Source organism: Leptinotarsa decemlineata, unplaced genomic scaffold (genome assembly GCF_025532065.1).
Source record: "Leptinotarsa decemlineata unplaced genomic scaffold, Ldec_3_MD MMD2_P_RNA_scaffold_7, whole genome shotgun sequence".
Classification (NCBI taxonomy): Eukaryota; Metazoa; Arthropoda; class Insecta; order Coleoptera; family Chrysomelidae; genus Leptinotarsa; species Leptinotarsa decemlineata.
Window position 1 is genome coordinate 8,082,786 of NW_027412534.1, and position 24,307 is coordinate 8,107,092.

The window sequence follows — 24,307 nt, forward strand, 5'->3', positions numbered from 1 at the left end:
GAGTACCCTCCTGGTGAGCAACAAATTCATAATACTGCGTATTCCAGAAAATACCGCTTTCAAGATAACAAGAACGTGGAGGCTTTCAAAAAATATCAAAAATCGGCCTATGAAGGCCAACTATTTTGTTGCTGATTCTCGGAATGTATTTGAGTACCTTCCTGATGAGCAACAAATTCAAAACACTTTTCATTTCAAAGAAAACCAGTTTCGAAATAGCAAGAACGTGGAAAATGAAAAAAAAATTTAAAATTGGCCGATCGGTGTCAACTATTTTGCTCAAATATACTCACGGTATATTTGAGCACCCTCCTGATGAGCAACAAATTTAAAATACTTTTCCTTCCCAGGAAAACCAGTTTCAAGATAGCAAGAACGAGGTGTATTCGAGTATACTCTTAGTGTGCAACAAATTCAGAACATCTTTAATTCCAGGAAAACCCAGTTTCAAGATAGCAAGATCAGAAAAAGTTGAAAAAATATTATTTAAAAATGTTTCGCTATATCCGAAGTTGAGCAACTAAATAGTAACTATATCTTCTGTAAAGATCAAAGAAAAAGTATATAATTTATTGAGTTACCTTGCTACCTTTATATCACGATAGCATTATTTGCGATATCGAGCAACTAAATCGTTGTTTTGGCAACTAATTAGCAACTATTTAGCTACAAATTGATGTATTTTTTGCATTTGTATTTCTATCTTTTGGTAACCAAGTGTTGCCCATCCCTACACTTGGCTGCACCATACTGATGATGGGCCAAAAGCCCGAAACACGTGTATATGGTTTGCCACTTTCTTGAGTGCTATGTCCGATTATTAACTTCTATTTCCATATCAAGACACTCAATAACTTTCATATTTGTATAATTTCCTGGACCCAGATGTCACGCAGGTAGCTATAGCTGCCTCCGTGGTGATTTTGATAGTTTTCTTGTAAACACAAGATCTATCAACTGAAACCACAAATGTGCGGTTGGCTCCTACTAGTGGCTCCGTGCATTTGTATTTCTATCTTTTGGTAACCAAGTGTTGCCCATCCCTACACTTGGCTGCACCATACTGATGATGGGCCAAAAGCCCGAAACACGTGTATATGGTTTGCCACTTTCTTGAGTGCTATGTCCGATTATTAACTTCTATATATATATATATATATATATATATATATATATATATATAAATATTCAATTCATCTTAGGAATGAAGAAATCAATATAATTGTGAAAATAAATCGAGATCACATTTTACACGAGGTCGAGTATGTGCGAGCAAGACATTTATACCCGACGTCAAGGTCTCAAAGAAACACATCTAGAAACTGATCTACATACAGACATTTACCCGGTAATTGAATATTTAATGTCGATAATGTTATAGCACATACCACCATTTGACCAGAATAAGAAAAAATAGAAATCTGAAGACCGTGAAGTGTGTTGGCGAAATTTCAAATTATATTTCATTAGAATTGAAAAGAAGTTGATGTATTATAAAAAATAGAGCAAGTTCAATAAGATGAAATTTATTTTTGGATTGATATTCATGTGTTCAGATTCTTACACAACATTGTTGAAAGATTCATCAAAGGTTCGTTAACAACTTAAAACACAATTCATGCATATTATTGGTTTATATCCATTGAGGGTTGAGATTGGTAACTCGAAATCTTCAGCTTATTCAGTTGCTCCATGAGTTGAAAACCCTGGCAAATGGCAGTGGGTAGCATTTTCTACCAGCCACAGAAAAACAAATGAATTATTTGCTTTTATGTATTTCAGGATGATCAAAGTAGACTATTAAGTGATTGCATGAAAGAAATTAAGGATGTTTTACAATCGAAATTGGAAAGGAATAATACATACAATGTATAGTCGAATGATTGTAGGATATTTCAAATTTGATTTTCTTGACAATTCGGACAATATCAAACAATGTCAAGTGCTTTTTTTATAATGATTTTCCATAATTTTATTTGATTAGTCGTACGTTTGAAGCACGTTTTGAAGCATTTGTGAAATCTAATCTTATTGTGCATTGAAATCAAAACATCAACATTAGAACTGAAGAAAAACCTCTTGGATTTTGTAAAATGATGTCACAGGGTTGATTTAAAAAACATAACATGAAATTTTCAAGACATTTTCAAAGTTCTCGTGGTGACTGGCTAATATAAGTAATTTCATCAAAGATAAAACAGAGGAGTGGTGAAATAAATACTGAAGAAGATGTTGCCATAGGTTGAATGATCTACTACCAACTCTGATTACTGAACTCATATTATTGTCTTTTTTCCTCCCGAACATGGCAAGAGAATGTTTATAATTGGGACTAATACTGATTCTCACATACATGAATTATTCATTCATAGAGACACAAAGCATTAACACGTGAAATAAATGGTAAATAAAATCTCTCGATAAAAGTGATAAAAATAGGAAAAATGAATAATCAATTTGTTTTTTCTCTTCTTTGAATGTCATAATTAATATAAGCTTTCAACTGGTATCAAGATCTAATAATCGAAGTTGGAAGGATATTATTCATAAATGAATCTATTTAAAATGTATACCGTGAACATTAGAATTAGATTGGTAGAAAAATATTTACTTATGATGAACTGTTTGGAACCTTTGGTGTAGTAATGAATATTACTGGATTTTTTTCTCAATAGCAAATCGTTATTTTTAACACTTTGACACGTGTTTCAATCACCAAGTGATCATCTTCAAGAGGATGAAGATGATGATGATCGTTAAAAATAACGATTTTGTGTTGGAAAAAACTCCAGTAATATTTAGAAAAATATTTCTCTTTCCCAATTCCGTGAATGTACTCATTAGTGGCTAATCAATTGGAATATCGACCAAAGGATTTTCTTCGCAGAATATGCCTAAAATGAAAATTGGTTATCAAAAATTATTTCAATACTTACTGAAATTATTCTCTCAATATGATCTAACGTAGACATCTATAATATATTTGTTTGACGCATGTGCTTGTGTGTTCGCCTCCATTCATTATATTTTCAGTTTATTCGTGTTGTGTATTGAAATCTCAATGACCAAAGTTGGATATGAATGCTCGTCTATGCAAGTAACGTGATTATATAACGCTAACCAGTTATAAAATAGCGGACGAGAAAAGACATAGTGAGTAAGTTTGAGAGTTTCATTTCACATTTGTGATTAAACTGAAATTGGATATATAAAGTGGAACGCAAGCGAATACTCTACATTGGCGATGAGGGAAAATACAACAAATCTGTTTGATTACAAAAGTGAATGAAATACTTCAGGATTCTGCTATCTATAAGAATTTCAAAGTCCCATCGTGGAGTCCACACTGAAAAGAAGCCCCGTCGAAAAGCTGTTATTGGAAGACGAATTTGAGATAATCAAAAGAATATCAAAATGGATGATAGTTTACATTCAACGCAGAAAATAATTCCCATCGAATTATTTGATTGGATAGACGACAATAAAATACTTTTATAATATTCTGCAATTGCATTGGCCGATAATTGATGAAAGTCCATGATAACGTATTCAAGAACCATTGTGAGATTTTTACTGAATAGTTTACAAAACAGCAATACGTAATTCACTACCCAATAATTCCTTCAGGCTTGTTCAGTACTAAGTAAGAAGTATAAAATCAATTGATCAAACTCATCGAAGGGAAACATATTCTATTAGAGCGAGTACTGAAGTCCAACCCCAAAGAATTTGTTGATTTCGATATCGAAGACATTCGTACCTGCATATACATATGCGAATGGGTAATAAAACTGTATTTCAAAAAATCAACCACTTCCTACCAAAGGCATACTTCTGTCAGAATTCCGAAGTGCCAAACTCTCTTTGACATTAGCAAGCCTTTCACCAAATTGAAATTTTAGCGAATTCCCGATATATTATCACATTCATCAGTAGTAACGGACTATATCCATCAAGAGAACAATGGTAGGGGAACTACGATCTCTACAACGAGGTAAATTATTAAAACAGAGATAGTTCGTCATGTCTCATGCAAACATGGAGGAATATCTTCTTGTTGGGTTCTTGAAAAGCAGAACATGACAAAAGTTTGCAAATAACCAGTTCCAAATGAAAACAGCGTACTGCTAAGGAAAAATGTATATATATTCAAAATGGAAAATGTTCTAAGTCTTGGCCATGAATCATGAATCAGACTACTCGCCAGAGAAATATGTCAACTGAATCTATGGGTAAATTGTAAACAAAGTGTCATAATGTCTTTGAGAGAATTGCTGAAACTTGGAAAATACGTGAATGTGAATAAACAATGGATACGGCGTCAGGAAAAAACTTTCAAAAATTCAAGGAGCGCCCTCATTGGTATATAATTCATGGGGCTTATTTAAGTGAAAAGAGATATCCATACCGAAAAAAATTTTGGTCTTGTATGGAGTGTTAATCACACCGTATTCGCATCGAAATTGAAACAATGTGCAAGAATCGAACGATGTGAACTTTTGGAAGCCGTCGTTTCGCCAGCACGGGTGGCTGGCTTCTTTAGAGGTTTATTCAGAAGAAGATAATAATACTGAAAATATCGACCGCGAAAGCCCCAACCAATTTTTTGCTGAGAACATTTTAATGAGAAAAAAAAATGTACTCGAAGAATTGTAACGAACAATTATTGATAGGGCTCATGAAGGATACCCAGGCACTGCAGACATGAAAAATCGTTTACGTGCTGAAGTATCGTGCTCCAAAATAGATGAGGATAGAGAAAACTTGGTGAAATATTGCAACTCTCATGAATCCCACAACCACAAAATACCACAACTTTCCGTAAGTCTTGGGTGAACGTGGCACTTGATATTATACTTATTTCACCAAGAGAACAAACTCAATAATTCCATTATTTTGACTACTTTGGCCGTTACAAAGAAATGAAAATTATAATCAATTTCACAAAAATGAATACGTTCGAAGTGCTACAGGAATATTTCAGATGAACGGGGAAGTCGAGAGAAAAAATAAGGATTTCCTGAAAATACTGAAAATTAGTCAATCTCTGAAAACAAAAACTGGCAAGATAATCCACTAGACTACTCAGTAACGTATCATAGCACGCCGCCCTATTCCCTAACTGCAACTGCATGACACCAAAAATACTATTTTTGATGTGGAAGTGAAATATACGGGTGGAGAGAAGACGGTATCTGGCATAGGATATGCGAATGAGAAGATAAAAGAACAAGAATAAATCGACATCGACTACATTGATCATTAGTCTCGTGTCCTGGAAATGTTAATAACTCCCTGAGCCACCTAGGAAGGATCATAGCTATTCGTAGTATGTCAGCCATGTAACGTTTCAGAATCATCCCACCTTCAACTAGATACATTCTCTCGAGAAAAATATATGGTTGAGCTTGGGATCGAACTCACAACCTTCCGATCGTGAGAACATCGTGAGAAACTGAACGGTTGTGAAAAAACTGAATATATTTGATTCGAAATGAATAAGAGCTTTCAAATTTTCCTTCTCTCTGTACTGACTCGATATTAGGATGCTTTCAAAGTTTTGTCCATTTTATTTTCATGTGTTTTTGTTGTGCCATATCTCAATGGTATATCCTGATTGATAGAGAATTGTGTACTATATGGATTGATGCTGTTTATTTTTTTTTTATTTCAATTTTTCATCTGTTTTTAGCTTGTTACTACTATATTATGTCTTTGAGCGATTTTTGGCCAATTTTACTCAACGAATTCAAATTAAACCAAAGCGCTGCCGAAATGGCCCGAAAAATGAACTAGGTAATTGGCAATTATAGTGTTAATGGACGCATTATTCGACATTGGTTTACAAAATTTCGATTCGGAAATTTTAGCTTCGAAGATGAGCTCCGAAGTGCTCGACCTACAGTAATCCAGAACGAGGATTTGAAAACTCTGGTGGAGACTGACCAATTACAAACGTTCCGTGGGATGTCGGAAGAAATAGGCGTCAGCGGTTTTTGATAGTTTGAAACGTAGTGGAAAGGTCATAAAGCTCGAAACGTGGGTGCCTCACGATTTGAACGATCGACAGAAATTGTCACGTTTCGAGGTCTGTTCTTCTTTGCCTTTTTTGTATCGGGTCCTTAAGTGTGAATAAAAGTGGATAATCTACGACCACAGGAGACCTTCAGGACAGTGGTTGAACACCAATGAGCCACTAAGGCACTCCCCAAAGGCAAAATGGTCATGGTTACTGTATGGTGGTCAATGGTTGGCATGATTGACTATATTTTTCTGTAACAGGGTAAAACCATAACAGCAGAGTCTTATTGTGAGAAAATCGACGAAATGTACCGACGCATGTTTCACAAATCACCGTCTGAAAATCAAACTTATTGAGCATCGAAGTTCTGCCCCACCCACCATATGCCCAGACCGCTCGCCAACCATCAACTACCATCTTTTCAAGCATTTCGATAACTTTCCCACCGATAGAACCTTCGCAAATCAGGACCAGGAAAAAACACGGCCTTCGTCAACTTCATCGATTCTCCAGCACACAGTTTTTATGCTGACAGAATTATTCGACTTGTATTACGTTAACAAAAGTGCACTAATTCAAATGGCGCTTATTTCGATTGATTGATGTATTCACTGAGATATTACAGTTAGGATCAGATTACTGAAAAATTGTGAGATTCTGTGTGGCGAAATATTGGTACAAAGATTGCATACGCGTTTTATGAGATTGAATAAAGCTCAGTTTCCTGGGTCAAGTATGACATTCGTTGTAGAGTAGCAAATGAGAGATGTGATGAGTAATATTTAGGGTTTTAATTCTTTGTTACAATCAATATGGAGTGAGATAGAGAAAGTATAACATAGTCGAATACTCCACCTTCGTAATGAACCTGGTTATGTTTTCTCCGGTTATTTTGTCAAAGTGTATAGACAAAGAAATAGAAAATAGGCATATTCCATAAGAGCCTTTGATAAACAATTCGCTATCTGAAGAATGCAGGTTACCAGACTCTCGGCAGTGGAATGACGACATGATGTTCTTCCAACGATATTCAATGCATAGTCTACTGATGGTTTTCAATATATTTCAAATGGCTCAATAAGTGCATTCACCTCTGACTGCGCGTTAGACATCGCCGAATAAACAGACACACGTTGCTGACTCAAGTATCGAAATATTATGAAATAGCTACTTAAGAAATACCATTCGACAAAAACATCAGTAATTTAACCGAATATCGTTGATGAACGATATTGCTACGCATTTCGGTCCAGGAAGACTTGATTAAATTAAATATCGACTTTTTATGAAGACAAAGCTTAGAGATTAAATTCATATTGAGGAATAACTTCACATGCGGTTTTGAAATTTCAGAAAGGAATTAAATGTTCCAGTGACACTTTACTTGATAGCTGCACTGCTGTAACAGTAACAACTGTAACAACTGAACAACTGAAGCCTATAAAGGTACGGGTTGGCCTCGGTATCTTGCGCGGAATCTAGGAAGGAATTATTGAGGGCTAATTCTGAATATTAAATATTATGTATCCAGAAATATGAAGAAAAGACCGTTCAAAGAAATCATAAATAATTTCAATGGAACTCTCTGTCTTAGAAGGTCTCAATATTATTCACTATATCATGTCGCTTTCAATAGAATTCTTGAAATCGGTAGTCTTTGAGTTGATCAGTTACGAATAGGCAAACGCACCAAAATTCAAATCTTTCCTCTTTATATAAATTGAAATGGGTATATGTTTAGGAGAGGTTACTTTTTTGAAAAGTTAGGTTTTATTTCCCCATCTTTATACAAAAAATATGGAATTTTTCCAAAGAAAGTAAGGAGGTAATCAATTTCCAAAAAGTAATTCTATACAAAGATGTGTAGATCATGCAAAGAAACTTTCAGACACAAACTGGAAAAAAAGTCTTCTCGAAACAGCCACTTTCATACTCGTATGAACATTGAATTACGCGAAAGAAAAATACTTTCGAAACAATTACTTTTATATGAACACTGAATTATTCAAACAACAATTTTCTCTATTTATTTTCTAGGTATTCCACACATTCGTTAAAGAATGAAATCAGATATTATGCACAGAATTCCTACACATGAAAGAGGTGAAATTTCATTTACACGGAACACTGGCATCCTTACTAGAAGACATCCGATGTTTTGCCGTAAGACACTCGACTTATCAGCTCTTCAGTAACAAATATGTATAATAATATTAATGTCGATATTGAATTGACTTTTTATTCGATTCAACAAATACTTTTATAATTCTGACACTCAGCTGAACGATTAGACTAGTACATCGTTTCAGTGGTGTAGGCACATATGATTTCAAAAAGGAATTTAAAGCCGTTTCGTCTGGATTATATGCCAGTTTCTTCGATTTCTTAAGGGTACAGCCAGTTATTCAAATATATAATTGATAAGTTGAAAATTTCAGCTATATCGTTGTGTTAACAGCGATGATATTTCGTCTCACAAAGACGCCATCTGTGGGATCAAATAAGACTCGAGCTACGAATATCAAAAATGAACGAGGCTTCTCAAGTCGGAATGAAGCAAAGCCGAGCTTCGACATCGACCACCGAACGAGATGTCTCCTCTTGTTTTTCACTGCAAAGCAATTAGAGCACAAAGTATAATTCCATCGATGGCCTAAGATATTAGAAAGGCCGAAGACGATTGTAGATACTAACAATCGAAACGTCGTGAACTAACGTGACTTGGAATCTCTACACTTTTTATTTTTTATTTTCTTTTTTCATTCCTTTATTTTCATTTTGTTTTTATTTTTTTTTATTTATTCAATTGTTATATTTTAACTTGTAGTTTATTTCACTATTATTTCATTTCAGGTTTATTTTGCTTGATATAATTGTTATTTTCAGCTATTCATTTTTAATTATTCTTTTTTAGTTGTTTCAGGGATTTCAAATCATTTTATATAGTAGACAATGGAAGTCCGAACTAGTGAAATTTATATTAGAAAAGGTTATATGGCCCAGATATCGAGGTCATTTATAACAGATGATTTGTTTCAGAATAACCAAATCTTGAAAGAAAGTATTTTCAAAAAATATAAAAAGAAATAAAAGACACGATACAGATTGAGATTTTGTATAATAAGAACTGATTACACGAATAACCAGATTAACGATAACTGCACAACTAATTATTGAGAGAATGAAATGTAAGTTCAGAGAAGTGAATCGTTTACGAGTGGAAAATGGTGTAGATGTGCTATTTGATATTTTTCGCTTTTGAGATAATACCAACATTATTGTTGAATAAAAAGTAGAGGTTCTTCTAATAAATAGCAAAATTATATATTCAGTTTTTATTGATAACTGATTTTTTGCACAATTCAAAGTGTCATTCAATAAGAGAAACAGTATTCACTGTTCAGAATAAATCAATAAAATAAACTCATATCATTGAACAGAAGAGTTTGATTATTTTGCTTAAATAAGGTATGCTTGAGCCAAAGCTAGAACTGGAGATCCAGTAGCAGGAGCGGGAAGACTACCGCTTGAGGCCGCAATATCCAGATGACTGTATTTCAATGGTTTGTCACTTCCAGAGCCATGCTTATCCAAACCGGAAGCCATGATCAAGAAAGCTGCGGGACCTGAAATATAAACAAATATTCACAGTTACCTTCATTCCACTCTGCTTATTAGGTATTTTGAGAGTTATCATAGTCATTCATGAAAATATTGAAATTTTAATGAACACAGAATTCATTTTTCCAGATCAGAAACATATCGAGTGATACAATTTGTGAATGAATAAGGTAAGGTAAATAAGGTAAGGTAAATATTAAGTCAAGGCGGTCGGTAACCAGGCAGTTCGACGTGGGTGCTTTGTTCACTCACTCGAATTGACTGCCGTGATGATCGGTGGTTCAAGCCATAGTCTGAATGATCGATTTTCACTTTCGTTTCACGCTCGCACAAGTTTGACTACTGAGGGTTGTGGTTCGTAGGGGTGCGACAGCTGGTTAACGGAAAAACAGATTTTAAACAGATTTTAAATATCAAGTGTGTATACTTTTCAAATTTTGAAGTCTTTTTTCCTTGAAAATGAAAACTATGAGAGGAAAAGATGGTGACATCTCTCTTTATGAAGATGACATCTGTTCCTTAGGAAAGATGACCATCTGTTACTTAGGAAAGATGACCATCTGTTCCTTAGGAAAGATGACATCTGCTTCTTAGGAAAGATGTCATCCCCTTTCTCTAGTAATAATTATGCCAGACAAGAACTGCATCACATCCAAATTAAACTGAAGTTTCTGTCTAGAATGTTTCTGTCTTTTAATTCTTTACACTTCTGTGAAAATAAACGTGGAAAACTATTCTCGAAAAATAAAAAAAAAGTATATTTTCGATTTTATTTCAACACAGTCGATATATAGATAGATTCCTCGAGAAAAAATATAACTTTACGAAACTCTAGCCAATATTCTACATTCAACGGCAAGCTGGCAAAATGATACAATCTTTCATTCCCTAAAAAATAGTGACGTCATAATATGGACTAGCCAACGAAAAGAGAACATTGACTCCAACAAATAAAGAAGATAAAGATATTCATGACATTTTTTGCAGTTACGTCCATCATACACAACGCCAGTTACGTCACGATGTTTTACGTGTTGCATATTTCCTTCGTGAATATTTTGGGATTTGATTCGTTTCATGGTGCTGTGACAGAGTGGCTAAGACGCCGGTGGAATATTAGTAGAAGTGACGTCACGGTCAGTCTATATCATCATGTCTATGCTAAAGAATCATGTTTTTTCTGGATTTTTGATATATTTGGGGGTCATCAATAATAAATAACCAATCGTTACACTTCGAGGTGATATATCATTGCGGTAGAGAATCGTGCGTTCACTATGCGTTGAAGAATACATGCAGCAACTCCATGACGATCTTGCGAAGTAAAATTTTCGCTGAAAAGTCTAAATATTCAACAGAAAAGGAGAAGACAAAGATCTTCGATTCACCATTGAGTATGAAGTTTTTTTGGGTAAATAAATACCGAGTCATCCCCAAAGTATGTACCATATGGAAAATTGATTTATTAAGGGTTTTTTAATGAAAAGTTATTTCCGATGAAAATTTGTACATCCTCTGGAACTGAACATGCACCAACAAAATATAGTACACATGTCTCAGAATCAAACTTCGGAAGTTCGATTCTGAGACAAGAGTAAAGTACCCTTTTTTGAAAAATCTCGGGAAATGTTACTCAGAAAAATTAAAATATTCATCTGGATTCAAGAGAAGGTTCATTTATCACCCATTTATTTGAAATGAGGACTACGAAAAAACAATTGCTGAAACGATAAATAGGTTTATATAGGTTTATTTGGAAAGTCGGCAACTAACAAATTACACAACTATCGTGTTTACCGATCATTATTTTTTCAAGAGAAAAAATATTTTCTAAGTTTTTTGGGTAACACCAAAAATTGACTATACGGTATTGTAACGAGAACTCAATAATCAATATTATCAAATCAGAAAACATCAAAATAAAATGAGTATTTCGGCACAAATTCATTACATTTATTAAGTGGAGATTTTCTTGTCCATAAAAATTATTTTAAGTTAAATTTGAAAACAAACGAATGTTTGACATTAGGTTCTTGACATATTATCATATTCAAATGACGATAAAAAGAACATTTTTCCTTGAGAAAAATACTTTGAACGCAGTAATTTATTGGGGTGAACTAAGAATGATTGTCTTTCCTACACCTACTTCACAGTTATTACAGTATTTGAACTGCATTCACCATCATTCGCTTTTTTGACTTTCGCAAACCAAACCCAATAGAATTCCAGACCACTGATATGTGGCATATTTTGAACAATTACTCACCTTGGTGCCCACGTGATATTTGAACTGATGGTTTCGACAAACTTTGGGTAACATCGTCCCCCTCCATAACACCTTTATAATTCGAAAAGTCTTCCTTCCGAATTCTTGAAATTTCAAAGGGATCACCAATCTTCTCCGACGCTTCTTGCAACTTTTGGTCATTGTTCATCTGCCTTGCAGGGCCATTATCCATGACTAAAAATGAGAAATTATTTTTAAAAAATGGAGAAATAATGAGAGAATCGCTTGAAATATGAGTATAATATTATTCCTGCCACTGAAAACGGGAAAAAAAAACGAGTAAATTTTCTAATTGAATGAGGATATAATTGATTAGTCAAGGATTCGGAAAAAATCGTGATAAACAGGGAAAAATTGCAGTCAGCTAAAAATTGAATAGTTATAATTCAAATTACAATAGGAAATTCAAATTGCAATAGAAAATTAAAATTACAATAGGAAATTCAAATAACAATAGGAATATATTGAGAAATAAAAGTTATTCAAATTGTAAATAAGTATATCTGCCAGAAAAACATGAATGAGGAAAGTCCTAATTGCAACAAAGAATGAGTGGTCACTCTAAATCCAAATTGGCGGATCGCCCTTCTGAAATGGGTATCAAATGAAAGGATTTGCTAAAAAGAATACCAAAACTGAAATGACACCACTCTTCACTGAGAAATGAAAGTGTTGAAGGAGAAAATATTTTAAATTATATGGCCACCATACTGATTTCAAAGATTGGGAATCGTTCGGTGGTGCTAAATGTTGTATGGACCGACCCTTCGACAATGACGCATTGAAAAAAATGAATAAGTCTAGCGATTACTGAAAATAAGAAATCAAATTATAGATGAAAAAATAATTTTTAAAACAAACACTATTTTATTGCTCTGAAGAGAAGAAGATATACTTTAAATAAAATTAAATACATTGATTTCTTACGTGACACAATTTATGTAATATTGAAGCAAGATTTTAATGTGTAGATAAACAAAAATACAATATATGTAACTATAAATCTCGCTTATATATCATGATAATTGTGTAATATAAATGAAAGATTATTTTTGTAAATGCTCCTTCCTTCCCATTATTTTGACAACTAGTAAGACAGATATCACTTCATACACTCATCACGATGTTGGAGCCAAATATTTTTGATGATTTGAATAAACGCATTTCCTATTACGCAGTTACAACAGCTTTTTGTGTTACCTTTTGTGTTACCTTTTGAGTAACTCTCAACAGAATAAATTCTAATTATCCAAACAAACAATTTCAGTTCGGGAATTCAGTATAACAGTGAGACTTTCGTCTTTTTTTACTTGTTTTTTTTACAACTGTTTGCGATTTTGCCTATTTAGATCGAACTTATCGATACTATATCTAAGTAGTGGTCTCTGGAGAAACAGTGTCATTCATATTCATCAAACGACATTTTTTTGTAGAGGACTCAATATTTTATACTATTTTTTTGGGTTAATAACCTTTCACAATCTGAAAAAGATGAAGATAAATCAATAGAATATCTGCTGAAGTGTAGTGAAAGAGCAAACTGAAAAGTTTAGCTCAAAAAGTTACTGTGTAATATAAATTACTGAAAAGTTCAAGTCAGTAACTTGTCGTTTTTATGAATTTTGCCTGCGAATTGCATTTCAGTTCATAATATGAAAGGGGAAATAACTATCATTAAAACAGTTTTGGAGCAGAACGCATATCCGGAGCAGTTTATGGAAAGAGCTCAAAATGAAGTTGATAAAATCAATATACAACATACTTATACAGATCCCACAATCACCACAAATGCAACAACAATACACATACCTTACAACTAACATCATATCTTATGTTCCCGGTTTGTCTGAGAAATCGAGACGCATCGGTTATAAGTATAATGTAAGAACAACTTTTAGAACCACCAACACATTGAGATCTTTTTTGACATAAACTAATCTTGAAAATACGGTTGAAAGAACGAAAGATTGTATTCACAATATACCTTGTTCCTTTGGAAAAAGTTATACAGGTGAAACCTCAAGATCTCTAGATGTGAGAAAAAATGAACATCGTGAATATATAAGGAGAAGGCAGATGGCAGCATCGGAGTTTAGCGAAACATATTCTGAAATCATCTGATGATTACGTCATAGAATGGAGTGAAACAAATCATCACCAAAGAAACTCATGGAAAAATTAGAAAACTCAAATAAATCCGCATATATTCTTTCAACAGGTAACAAGTGTATTTCGAATAGTTTTGTGGAAATCGATCATACCTGGTTACCATTACTAATAAGAGAGGTTGAAAACAGAAATATGAACCTCAACTGAACTGAATTATCGAAAACCATCCAGCATGTGTGTTTATATTGACTGTCGCATGTGAAATCTGGACATTCCATTCTTTTTTCTTGTGAAATTGGAAATAGAAATTAGATCTTAGGAATCAGAACTAATAGGTATAGTTTGAGCCAAGATTTTCATAGTGGATACAGGTTTTCAAAACGGAAAAAGTATTGTTCTCCGAAACGTTAACCACTCAAGAAGGCTAAGTATGAATAATAAATTTTCTCAATTGATTTTTTTCAATTCGTAGGTAAAATTCATGAATACGACAAGTTACTTACTACACTTGCTATCGTCCAACCCGTGTTAAGAATCACACGTTGAAAGGTATGACCTCGTTAATCCCTAACTCGCGCAAGTTTCGACTTCTGAGGGTTGTCGTTCGTAGGGGTGCGACAGCTAGTTAACGTAAAAACAGATTTCAAACAGAATTGGACTTTTCAGTAGTTTATATTACGCAGTAACCTTTCTGGGTGAACTTTTCAGTTTGTCCTTTTACTACACTTCAGCAGAACTTCTATTGATTTATCTTTTATTTTTTCAGATTGTGGAAGGTTATGAACCCAATAAGAAAACAGTATAAAAATGTCATTCATGTTCTTTGATTTTTAAAATCTCAATCTTCATTGAAACTTATCAATGGAAATATTATGATATTGTGGTTAAACGATTCTGATGAAGGCCTTACGGTGAGCGTTGGGATTGCTACTTTGAAAGAAAAGTCGCCTGTCTCATCAGAAAATCATATTGGCTCATGCAAACTATTGAGATTTTGAAACCTGAACGAGTTGATAGTATGAATATTGGAATTATGAAATAAGGCTATAATTTTGATAAATTCTACATCTCCAACACATAGTTGATGTTCTAGATGGTTACCGAGTTTTGTCATAGTCTTCTTTGGTTATAATCTCCAAACGTTTCAACTGCAACTGCGGCAATCATCTTGAGTGGCATGGTCGAAGTCAGTTGACACGTCAGTTGATACGTGTCAGTTGACACGTCAAGAAGAGTACTTCGGCAGATGACTGCCGCAGTTACAGTCCAAACGTTTGGAGATTATAACCAAAGAAGACCACGGCAAAACCCAGAAACCAACCAAAACATTGACGCCAGCCGTGAAAGCCTAAATTCCTTCCTATACATAGTTGAAGAGTTCGCAGACGAATCAGGTTCTATGGAATAATTTTAAATGAAATGAAAACCGGTAAAATCGTGAAGTTATTAGATGCACTAAAAATAACGTGTTTCAGGTGGGTCAATAGTCAATCCTCTCGAAAAAATCAAAGTTGTGAGGTCCATGGATTGATGTGAGAAATGGAATCATGGCAATCGGAATTTCTAAAAAATATCATTTAAGTTTTCATGATTCGTTTTCAATACTGAAGAAGGTATTATTTCTAGTGGACTATTTAAAGATGATAACATATCTGGGCAGTCCCGGATACGTTATCTCTTATATTAATTTAATCTGCGTTTTTCTTTGTCACCACAATGAACCGTTATAGAGAACTCAAGATACTTGATATATGCATGTGGCAACAAACCGTTCAATTCCACGTTGATAATAATCTGGGAATGTCGGTAATTTGGATGATAACTATAAAATAAAGCCGTGTCGAATACTGCAAGCAGTTATTCAAACGGAAAATGAGGACACATAGCGGACCAAACCAACCATTTCTTTGAACACGAAGTGCGTTTTTTACAGTTACACGAGTTATTTTAGCATTAAGATGCGAAGGAAGATTCGTGCAACTATTTTTAAACTTACGACTGACCCCTTGGAGAAAGGCTCACCGTTACTCGGTCGTAGAAATGACACCATTTCTTCTCTGCGGTTGAGAATTGGCTCATTTACAACAGCCCAAGATTTCCGTGAACGGATACGAGTGATGTATCTACAGGGTTATTGACGACAAAATTAACGGACCCATATCTTACAATAATAAACCCACACATGAAATCTAAGGATCCGGTTCGAAATTCTAGGTTACCATAACTTTTGATGTAAATCTATTGAGAACACTTTTCCCTCACCAGAACAAAAATCAACAGAAGTTTATTATTACTAGTTTTGATGTGATATCGGTGAATAGTTAGAATCGGAGCTGAAATGAAATGAGTTACTCTGATGAAACTGTGTATTTCGAAAAAAGTATTCGTTTAAATTGAAAGCGGTATATTTTTTGGAGATATTAATTTTTGAAAAAAAAAAGTCTTTTTAAATTTCACTTCAAACAAAGAAAGCAATGAATTTTAAAATGAAATATTTACATTTGTAGATAATGCATAGAAATTACTTTCAGATAATTTAGGAAGTTCCTACCAATTGAATAGGAAAAAGTTATTTCCGTATAACTAAATGTTCATATGAAAGCAATTGTTTCGAAAGCAATTTTTTCTGAAGGGTTTTTACTTCCAGATATCTCAATCCACCTACTTGGACGTCGCGTCGGGTGATAGCACACTTAATGAAAATTTGTATCTTGAAGCTGGGGTCGGCTCGAGGGCAAGAAATCAAAAGACGATGCGATTGTATCAAATTGATATCGCCTTTTATGTTATAATTTTTTTTTTTTTGGAAAATTTTGTGATACTGGTACTGAATGCGCTAGCAAATTTTCGCAGGAGGTGAAAGTTAGTTTAGAAGGTGCCGACGAAATAGTCTCCCCTCCCTTTCAACTTTCGTACAGGGCAGGATATCAAAGACGGGCAAGAATTTTGTCTAAAGGAATCATGTTTTAAATGGAACACGTTACATTTCGTATGGAAGGTGTTTCAATTCTCTATACAACGACCTTCTCTTTTATGAAATTTGGTAACCCGTTGCCAAATAATTCGTGTTTGAATTTGGGACTAGGAATTTCATAAGTGCGTCATCCTATGTCAGATTTTATTGAAATAAATATTTATTGGAAAACCAAATGAATTAGTGACACCTTTTTCAATAGACAAGTCTCACGTCTAAGGGCATACGCATTTTATTTTAACCTAGTCATTATTCATCTTATAGATAAAGACATTTTTTGGGCAAATATTCAAAATGTTCTCCTTGAACTGATAGTGAAACAGTCTATTTTCGAAGTCAATTCTAACATTTTGGGATGATTGTGGGATAATGTATTGTTCCAGGTTGCGTAACATAAACTTTCGATTCGATTTATCCCCAAAGACAAAAATTGAGAGGATTCAAATTTAGCGAACGAGAAGTTTGTTGGGGGTTAAAATGTACACCCACATGTTTTGGCACAATCATGTCATTGGAATTGCAAATGCTGCTTCTCAAAAGCGTGAAACACTGTTCCGAACCAGAAAAATGTACCCATAAGCTGCTGGATTTCACCCAGGAAAGAGCCATTAGCCTGATTGGAGACGCGAAAATCACTTGCAACCTTGATAGTCTGGAACATCGAAGAAAGGTTGGAGATTTGTCTCTCTTCTATAGATACTTTCACGGGAAGTGTTCAAGTGACTTGGTACATTTGATTCCACCAATAGCGGTACATATCAGAAATACGCGATGGACTGTGCCTGCTCATCGTTTTGAGGTTCAACTCAGTACACCTCGAACTTCACTGTTTAAGAACTCTTTCATTTGGAGAACTGCGTTTATGTGGAATAAATCCTGAGAAATTTTTTCCAAATGGATTTAATCTTCAGCGATTCAAATCCAATGTGAATCACTACTTTCGTACAAGCACCGCTCTAAGAGCGTCTTAAGGAGTTTTCTGTAGTGCTTGTGTAAAAAAAGCCCATTCAAACGGACCGCGCCTGCCCCATGAAAATCACGTCCGACTTTGACGTGATGAGGATTGCCTATATTTTCTCCTCCAAAAGATCTGTCGCGAACCTTTTTTTTTTTAATTGACCGAAATAGAATTAAGAGAATTCTCAGTACCAATAGCTAACACAACCAATAGCTAACACAACACAAGCTAACACAATACTCTCTTTTACAAGGGTGAAACGACGTGGATTTTTATTTACATAGTAGATCAAGAAAAATTTTACAGAAATTTACTTTTTGTCGAATACCCTGGTTCAATTCCACTCTGAATAAGATTCCTTCTCTTACGCACTGCAAACTTTGCATAACTTAAGTAATTGTATAATTAATTGTATACCTCATTCTCCAATACTTCCTCAATTGATGAAACCAAAATTCGTTCTGTAGTTTTTGGGTTTGTGGTGTGATCAAAGTGGTGAAAGCTCTGTATTTTTCACCAGTTTTTACCTAAGAGGCGTGATTTTGAACATATGAGGGCTGTAAATTTCGCCATCTCGAAAGTACTAGATCTGCGTGGAAATTCGACAGTATTTTGAAATACTGTCGGCAAACGTTTGATGGAATTTCGAAACATTTCAGATCATTGTGGAACCATTCACAAGGAAACAAAGTTTTTGTTGCATGAAATATGACAAATATGACCAATATAGGGGTGCTGATTTTTGTAACAGCTTTAATTTTTGGGAGAAAAAAATATCCCTATTAATCATTAGAAAAAAAAGCACTATTTATCAAAAATCTTTCACGAAGGCTATTTTCAATGCCACCATGTGGGGGTCCCAGTGAACCTGGTACCCCTCCTCTATAGTTCGAATATCTCGAAGGAACCGTTTCCCTGTTCCCTGTTCTTAATGATAATAATATCATCTTTATTATCTTCTAATACATTTAAAGCAAATTAATAATGTACAGTTCATTTATTATATGAAGATGAAAGGCGAAGTTCAATTTACATGATGACAAGTCATCTTCCAATTGCTCTTACACTTAACCTCTCCACTTCACTCAGATCACCGAGGTTCTCAGGAAAATAGTCCAAATGGTTGTGTAGAAAGTGTACCTTGATATATGTGATGGAATCGGCCGATACTTGATGAAAACGTATTCAAGAAACTACATTGTGAGATTTTCACAAAACAGTTTTACAAGAACGTAAGACGTGTCTATACAGTCAGTTCAGAGGGTTTTACAAAATCGCAACACGTGTTTCGCTAAGAAATAACTTCTTCAGGCGTCTCCATAGTCAGTATAGGTAGTTTTACAAAAACGCAACACATATTTCGCTAAACAATAGCTTCTATACAGTCTATACAGTTAGTTTGAACACGAGTGAAGAAACATTATATAGCGAAACACGTGTTGCAGTCAAAGACCTCCATATATCGGATCACTATGCCCAAATAATTAATATTCCTCTATTTAAAGTACATGAAAATGACACAAAGTTTAAAAGTAGCTATAGAAGACAATTCTCGGAAGAAAATATTATAACTTTCAAAAGACTTTTAGTTAGTGAAAATTGGGATGACCTTTATGTTCAAAGCTGTCCAAACAAAGCATATGACATATTTCACCAAACTATTCAATATTATATTGAAGTAGCTTTTCCTATGAGACGGAACCAACAACGAAAAAATAGCATATCAGCCCCCTTGACCAACGAACTCGTTGAGTTGAAAAACTTGGTGTCTCTGTATTCAGAATGTGCTAGAATAAATAATGAGTATAAGAATATTAGTAAGCAGTTAACTAAGACTTATAGAGAGAAACTCAGGAATAACAATATTATAATCAATAATCTCAAAATAAACTCTGCTACTAACAAAACAAAAACCATGTGGCGTACTATTCGAAAAATACAAAAATCGGGTAACAAATATAAAGAAACTATAATCTACGATGGTGAAAATGAAGTTTCAAGTACTGATGTGGCCAATAATTTCAATATCAATTTTACTCGCGTCATACAACACGGGGACACTGATATTAATTTTATGGAAGGTAATGTTGATAATTCGCCATTTTCCGTATTCATACGTCCAATTACAGAATTTGGTTATTTTGACATGGTGAATAAACTCAAAAATTCAGATGCTAGCGGAGTTGACAGTATCTCAAACAATCTCCTTAAAAAATGTGCTCATGAGTTGTGTAATCCATTAATATATCTAATTAATCTTTCTGTTGAGCATGGCATATTTCCTGAAAAATTAAGTTGCACTAGTTACTCCAATATTCAAGAAAGGAGACCCTAATACATATGATAATTATAGAGGAATAAGTTTACTATCCAGTATATCCAAATTATTTGAGTTAAATATTAAAAATCAACTGCTAACATTTTTAACAGCAAATCACCTTCTCTCATCGAATCAGCATGGTTTTACGAATAATCGAAGTACTGAAACAGCTCTATATGACTTTAATGAACACTTAATAACTTCTCTTGACTGCAAATTTCAAATATGCGGTTTGTTCATAGATTTCTCAAAAGCGTTCGATTCTGTAGATCACGAGTTATTACTTTTGAAAATGAATAGACTTGGGGTGCGGGGAATTGCTCACGATTTGATAAAGACATATCTTCAAAATAGGAAACAGCAAGTCATTGTACAAGGTGTGAAAAGTCAATCAATAACAATAAATCAGGGTGTCCCTCAAGGATCCATACTGGGACCACTTTTCTTTCTAATTTATGCTAACGATCTAATAAAGTACCTTCATGATCTTACAATGGTACATATAGTTGCATATGCAGACGACACCAACCTTTTGATTAAAGCAAAAAATCCCATAGTACTTCCAGAATTAACTGAAGTGGTCTATAATAAAGTAATTACATGGGCTACTAAAAACCATCTACCACTCAACATCAACAAAACAGTGTTAATGAAATTCTCATTAGGTAATAGGAATGACCCTCTTAGTATATTTAAATATAACGATCTGGAGGTTACATCTTGCCCAACAACAAAAATACTTGGTCTCACTGTAGATCACAGACTTACGTGGAATCCACATATTGACCTACTCTGCGATAAATTGAAAAAAAATTGCTACGCACTAAGATTCATGCGAAATCACTGCAGCAAGGAAGTTCTGCTCAACCTGTACTATGCGACCATCAATTCTCATATAAGATACGGAATTCTAAATTGGGGGAAGGGATCTTCTGCACAAAGAGTTTTTATACTCCAAAAATATGCTATCCGAATAATTGATGATCTAGAATGGCAACAGTCATGTAGAGATTCCTTCAAGAAATTGAGAATTCTCACTCTTGCGGGGTTGTATATATATGAATCATGTATTTATGTGTTCAAAAATATATCTTTATTTGAAGCGAATCGAGAAAATCATGGCTACTCAACTCGATCAAAAAATTTTTTGGTAACTGCTGCACATCGGACTGCACTTTTTCAGAAAAGTTATCTATACCTTGGCCCAAAATTTTTCAATAAGTTAGACGGCACAGTGAGAGAATCTCCTAATATTTCGATTTTTAAAGCACGATTGAAAGCCTATCTCATCCAAAAAAACTGCTACACCATCAATGAATTTTTTGCAAATCAATAATTCTTCACTCTAGACGGGCAGCTATTAGTAAACAATTTACCCTCTCATATGTATGTTGACTATAAATGTTATAAATTTGTATTGTAATATATTTATTATGTTTTACACCCCATTTGTATGTTAGACGGTAAATGTTTTTAAATTTGTATTGTTTTATATTTAATATGTTTTACACTCCATTTTTTTAATTTGTATTGTATTATGTTTATTGTGTTTTACACACTATGGACGTCTTCTTTGTTACTGTGTACTATTTTGTGAAAGAAATTTTATACTTTTTAACGAGAGAAGTTGATAAATATTATTATATTATTATTATTATTATTATTATTATATGTGAAACTGTTTGTTGAAAATCTCACAATGGAGTGTACCTTGATACTAATATTCTAGGCAAGCTCATGGAAGTTCGACAAAATCTTTTCAACGTGCTCAGCAGAGCTTTCATCCTTTTTGTTTCCAGAAAATATTGTGCAATCTAAACGAATTCATTTCAAGCATTTTTTTTCAGTATCAGTCATTAACCTTTTTATTGGTGGACCATCGCAAATTCCGGCTTTCAGTTTCTCTGTACTCATGTTATGAAGCTGTTTCAAACAATCACCATCCATAGTCAGAGCTTTGACAAACTGTTTCATGAGTTTGATATGCAGAGGCGGCAGTATTATGCGATCCCTAGGTACTAGTGGTTCATTTATCATATTCACTTTCCACGGAACCATAACTTAACTGGAAGGCCAGTCTTTTCGAACCCAGTGCTGAAACTTAGCTCTGCTGTCCCACAGACAAATCTACACATATGATCTAATGATGTTCGTGGTATTTGATTTTCCTCATAATAGTAGCCATAGTAGCAATTTCCTTTTTGACGTTACTTGAATATGCCACGGTAACGAACACATTTCAGGTAACGTTTAAAGAAATCAATAAATTAGCGCCATTCATTCGAGTCACATTCATCTATTATCGTCATCACTTTGAAAATTTTTTTTTTCATCTAAGCCATTGTGTAGATGAAGATGATGCTTGTGGTACAGGTGCATCGTCAGAGTACAGGCTTGATCAAATAATAGATAATCCGTTAGGGTTAAACCATTTGGACCGAATTCTTTTATTAAATCCAACCACACAAACCACGCAATACTAACCATGCAAAAATTCCAATTGTTCTGATGGTTGGAGGAATCCTGCCAGATAGTTGGTGTTCAGATGTTTCTGAAAGTAATGCTTTTGAAGATACAGGGGCTAGCATTTTCGCCAAAGGAGAGGAGTCCAAAACAATCGAGTTATCAAGACCATTCCAGAACTGAAATTCCACCATTTCCATCCTTCTGATGCATTTGAGAAACTCTGAATTGATTTGCAATTATTATAACTTGTTGGCTATTTGGAAGAAAATTTGACTGTTTACGTTCAATTGTTTGCAGGGATTTCAGCAGGTTAAATTTCTGTTCTTTTTTTGTACGTTGTAGTTTTCCATAACTAAATTGCAATAATTACTTTGGAATTATTACTTCGAATTCAAAATTGTTAGTAGGTATAGAAAGGAAGTGTTAAAATAAATACACGCAGCGCAGAGGATATTATCGTTCGAAAATATTTCAATGATGCAGTAAAACTGCGATGTTGATTTCATCACGGTTATGTCAGTTTAAATTGTAAATCACATTATAAAAGACAATAACTATTTAATTTTTATTGCAAATTAATGTCGTTTTTAAATGAAAATTGGTGGCCTTGGTTTCAAAATTCAATTCAGCTTCTGTAGAAAAAGTTGGATATACACACACGAGATCGCTAAGGATAACAGTTTTATTTGTAAGTGATGCATATATGTTGAGAAACTGAATAACATAGAAGGTGATGTCATTTTATTATATGACTTGGTGTGGAACATACTGAAAGTAATACCATCGATAATACTCATAGTGAGCAAACCGCAGTTTCTCAGAGTTCTAGAAGTAACAAGAAATAGATGAAATATATATATTTTTCGGATATAGAATCACTGTGTGTAAAAATCAAGAGAGGTCATGGATAACATCTCCATTGAACAAACACTAGTATAATAATAAAAAAAAGTAATAATGAATGAAATATTTTGGAGATGTGGTAAAATGAATATACTAGAACTGGTTCTAAATTGGAAAAAGTGAAACCTGCAGTAGTGATCTAGGAGCTATATAACCTCATTTGCTCATACAAATGAAAAACTGATAGAGTCTATTTCTACAACTATGCCATAAACATGTATTGAAACACTCATATATTTTATAAATCTTATAATACCGCATTTCACGTGACTTCCTATAGGGGTGAGAAATCAGCATCGACTATATATATGAAGTAGAGCCTTGATGATGATAGTACGACCAGCTGTCGAAAGCGCTCGCATATAATTAAATTGGAATTATAAAGCTTCAAATCCTTTTTGTAACATATATTAATATTGAAATATATATAAGATTTTATCGAGTGTGTATGATATACAAATCAAAAAATAAACAATTAATGGACATAACACTCCAAAAAGGGGGGCAAACCGCGGATACGTGTTTCTGGCTATTGGCCTCATCAGCGCGGTGCAGCCAAGTGTAAAGATGGGTAACACTTGTTTACCGAAAGCAGGAAACAACATATATGCACGGAGTTAACAACAGGAGCCAACCGCACATTT

At 34.1% G+C, this 24,307-nt stretch overlaps 1 protein-coding gene across 1 annotated transcript in view; it reads right to left on the reverse strand.

The window, feature by feature from the left end:
- Positions 1 to 9,342: 9,342 nt before the first annotated feature.
- Dip-B (Dipeptidase B) overlaps positions 9,343 to 24,307 on the reverse strand; it is a 105,863-nt gene continuing 90,898 nt past the window's right edge. The window contains exons 6-7 of the mRNA XM_023165254.2: positions 11,913 to 12,107; positions 9,343 to 9,648 (exon numbers count right to left, since the gene is read on the reverse strand). Of these exons, the coding sequence (XP_023021022.2) occupies positions 9,482 to 9,648; positions 11,913 to 12,107 (362 nt within the window). The 3' untranslated portion in view covers positions 9,343 to 9,481. The remainder of the gene's footprint in view (positions 9,649 to 11,912; positions 12,108 to 24,307) is intronic.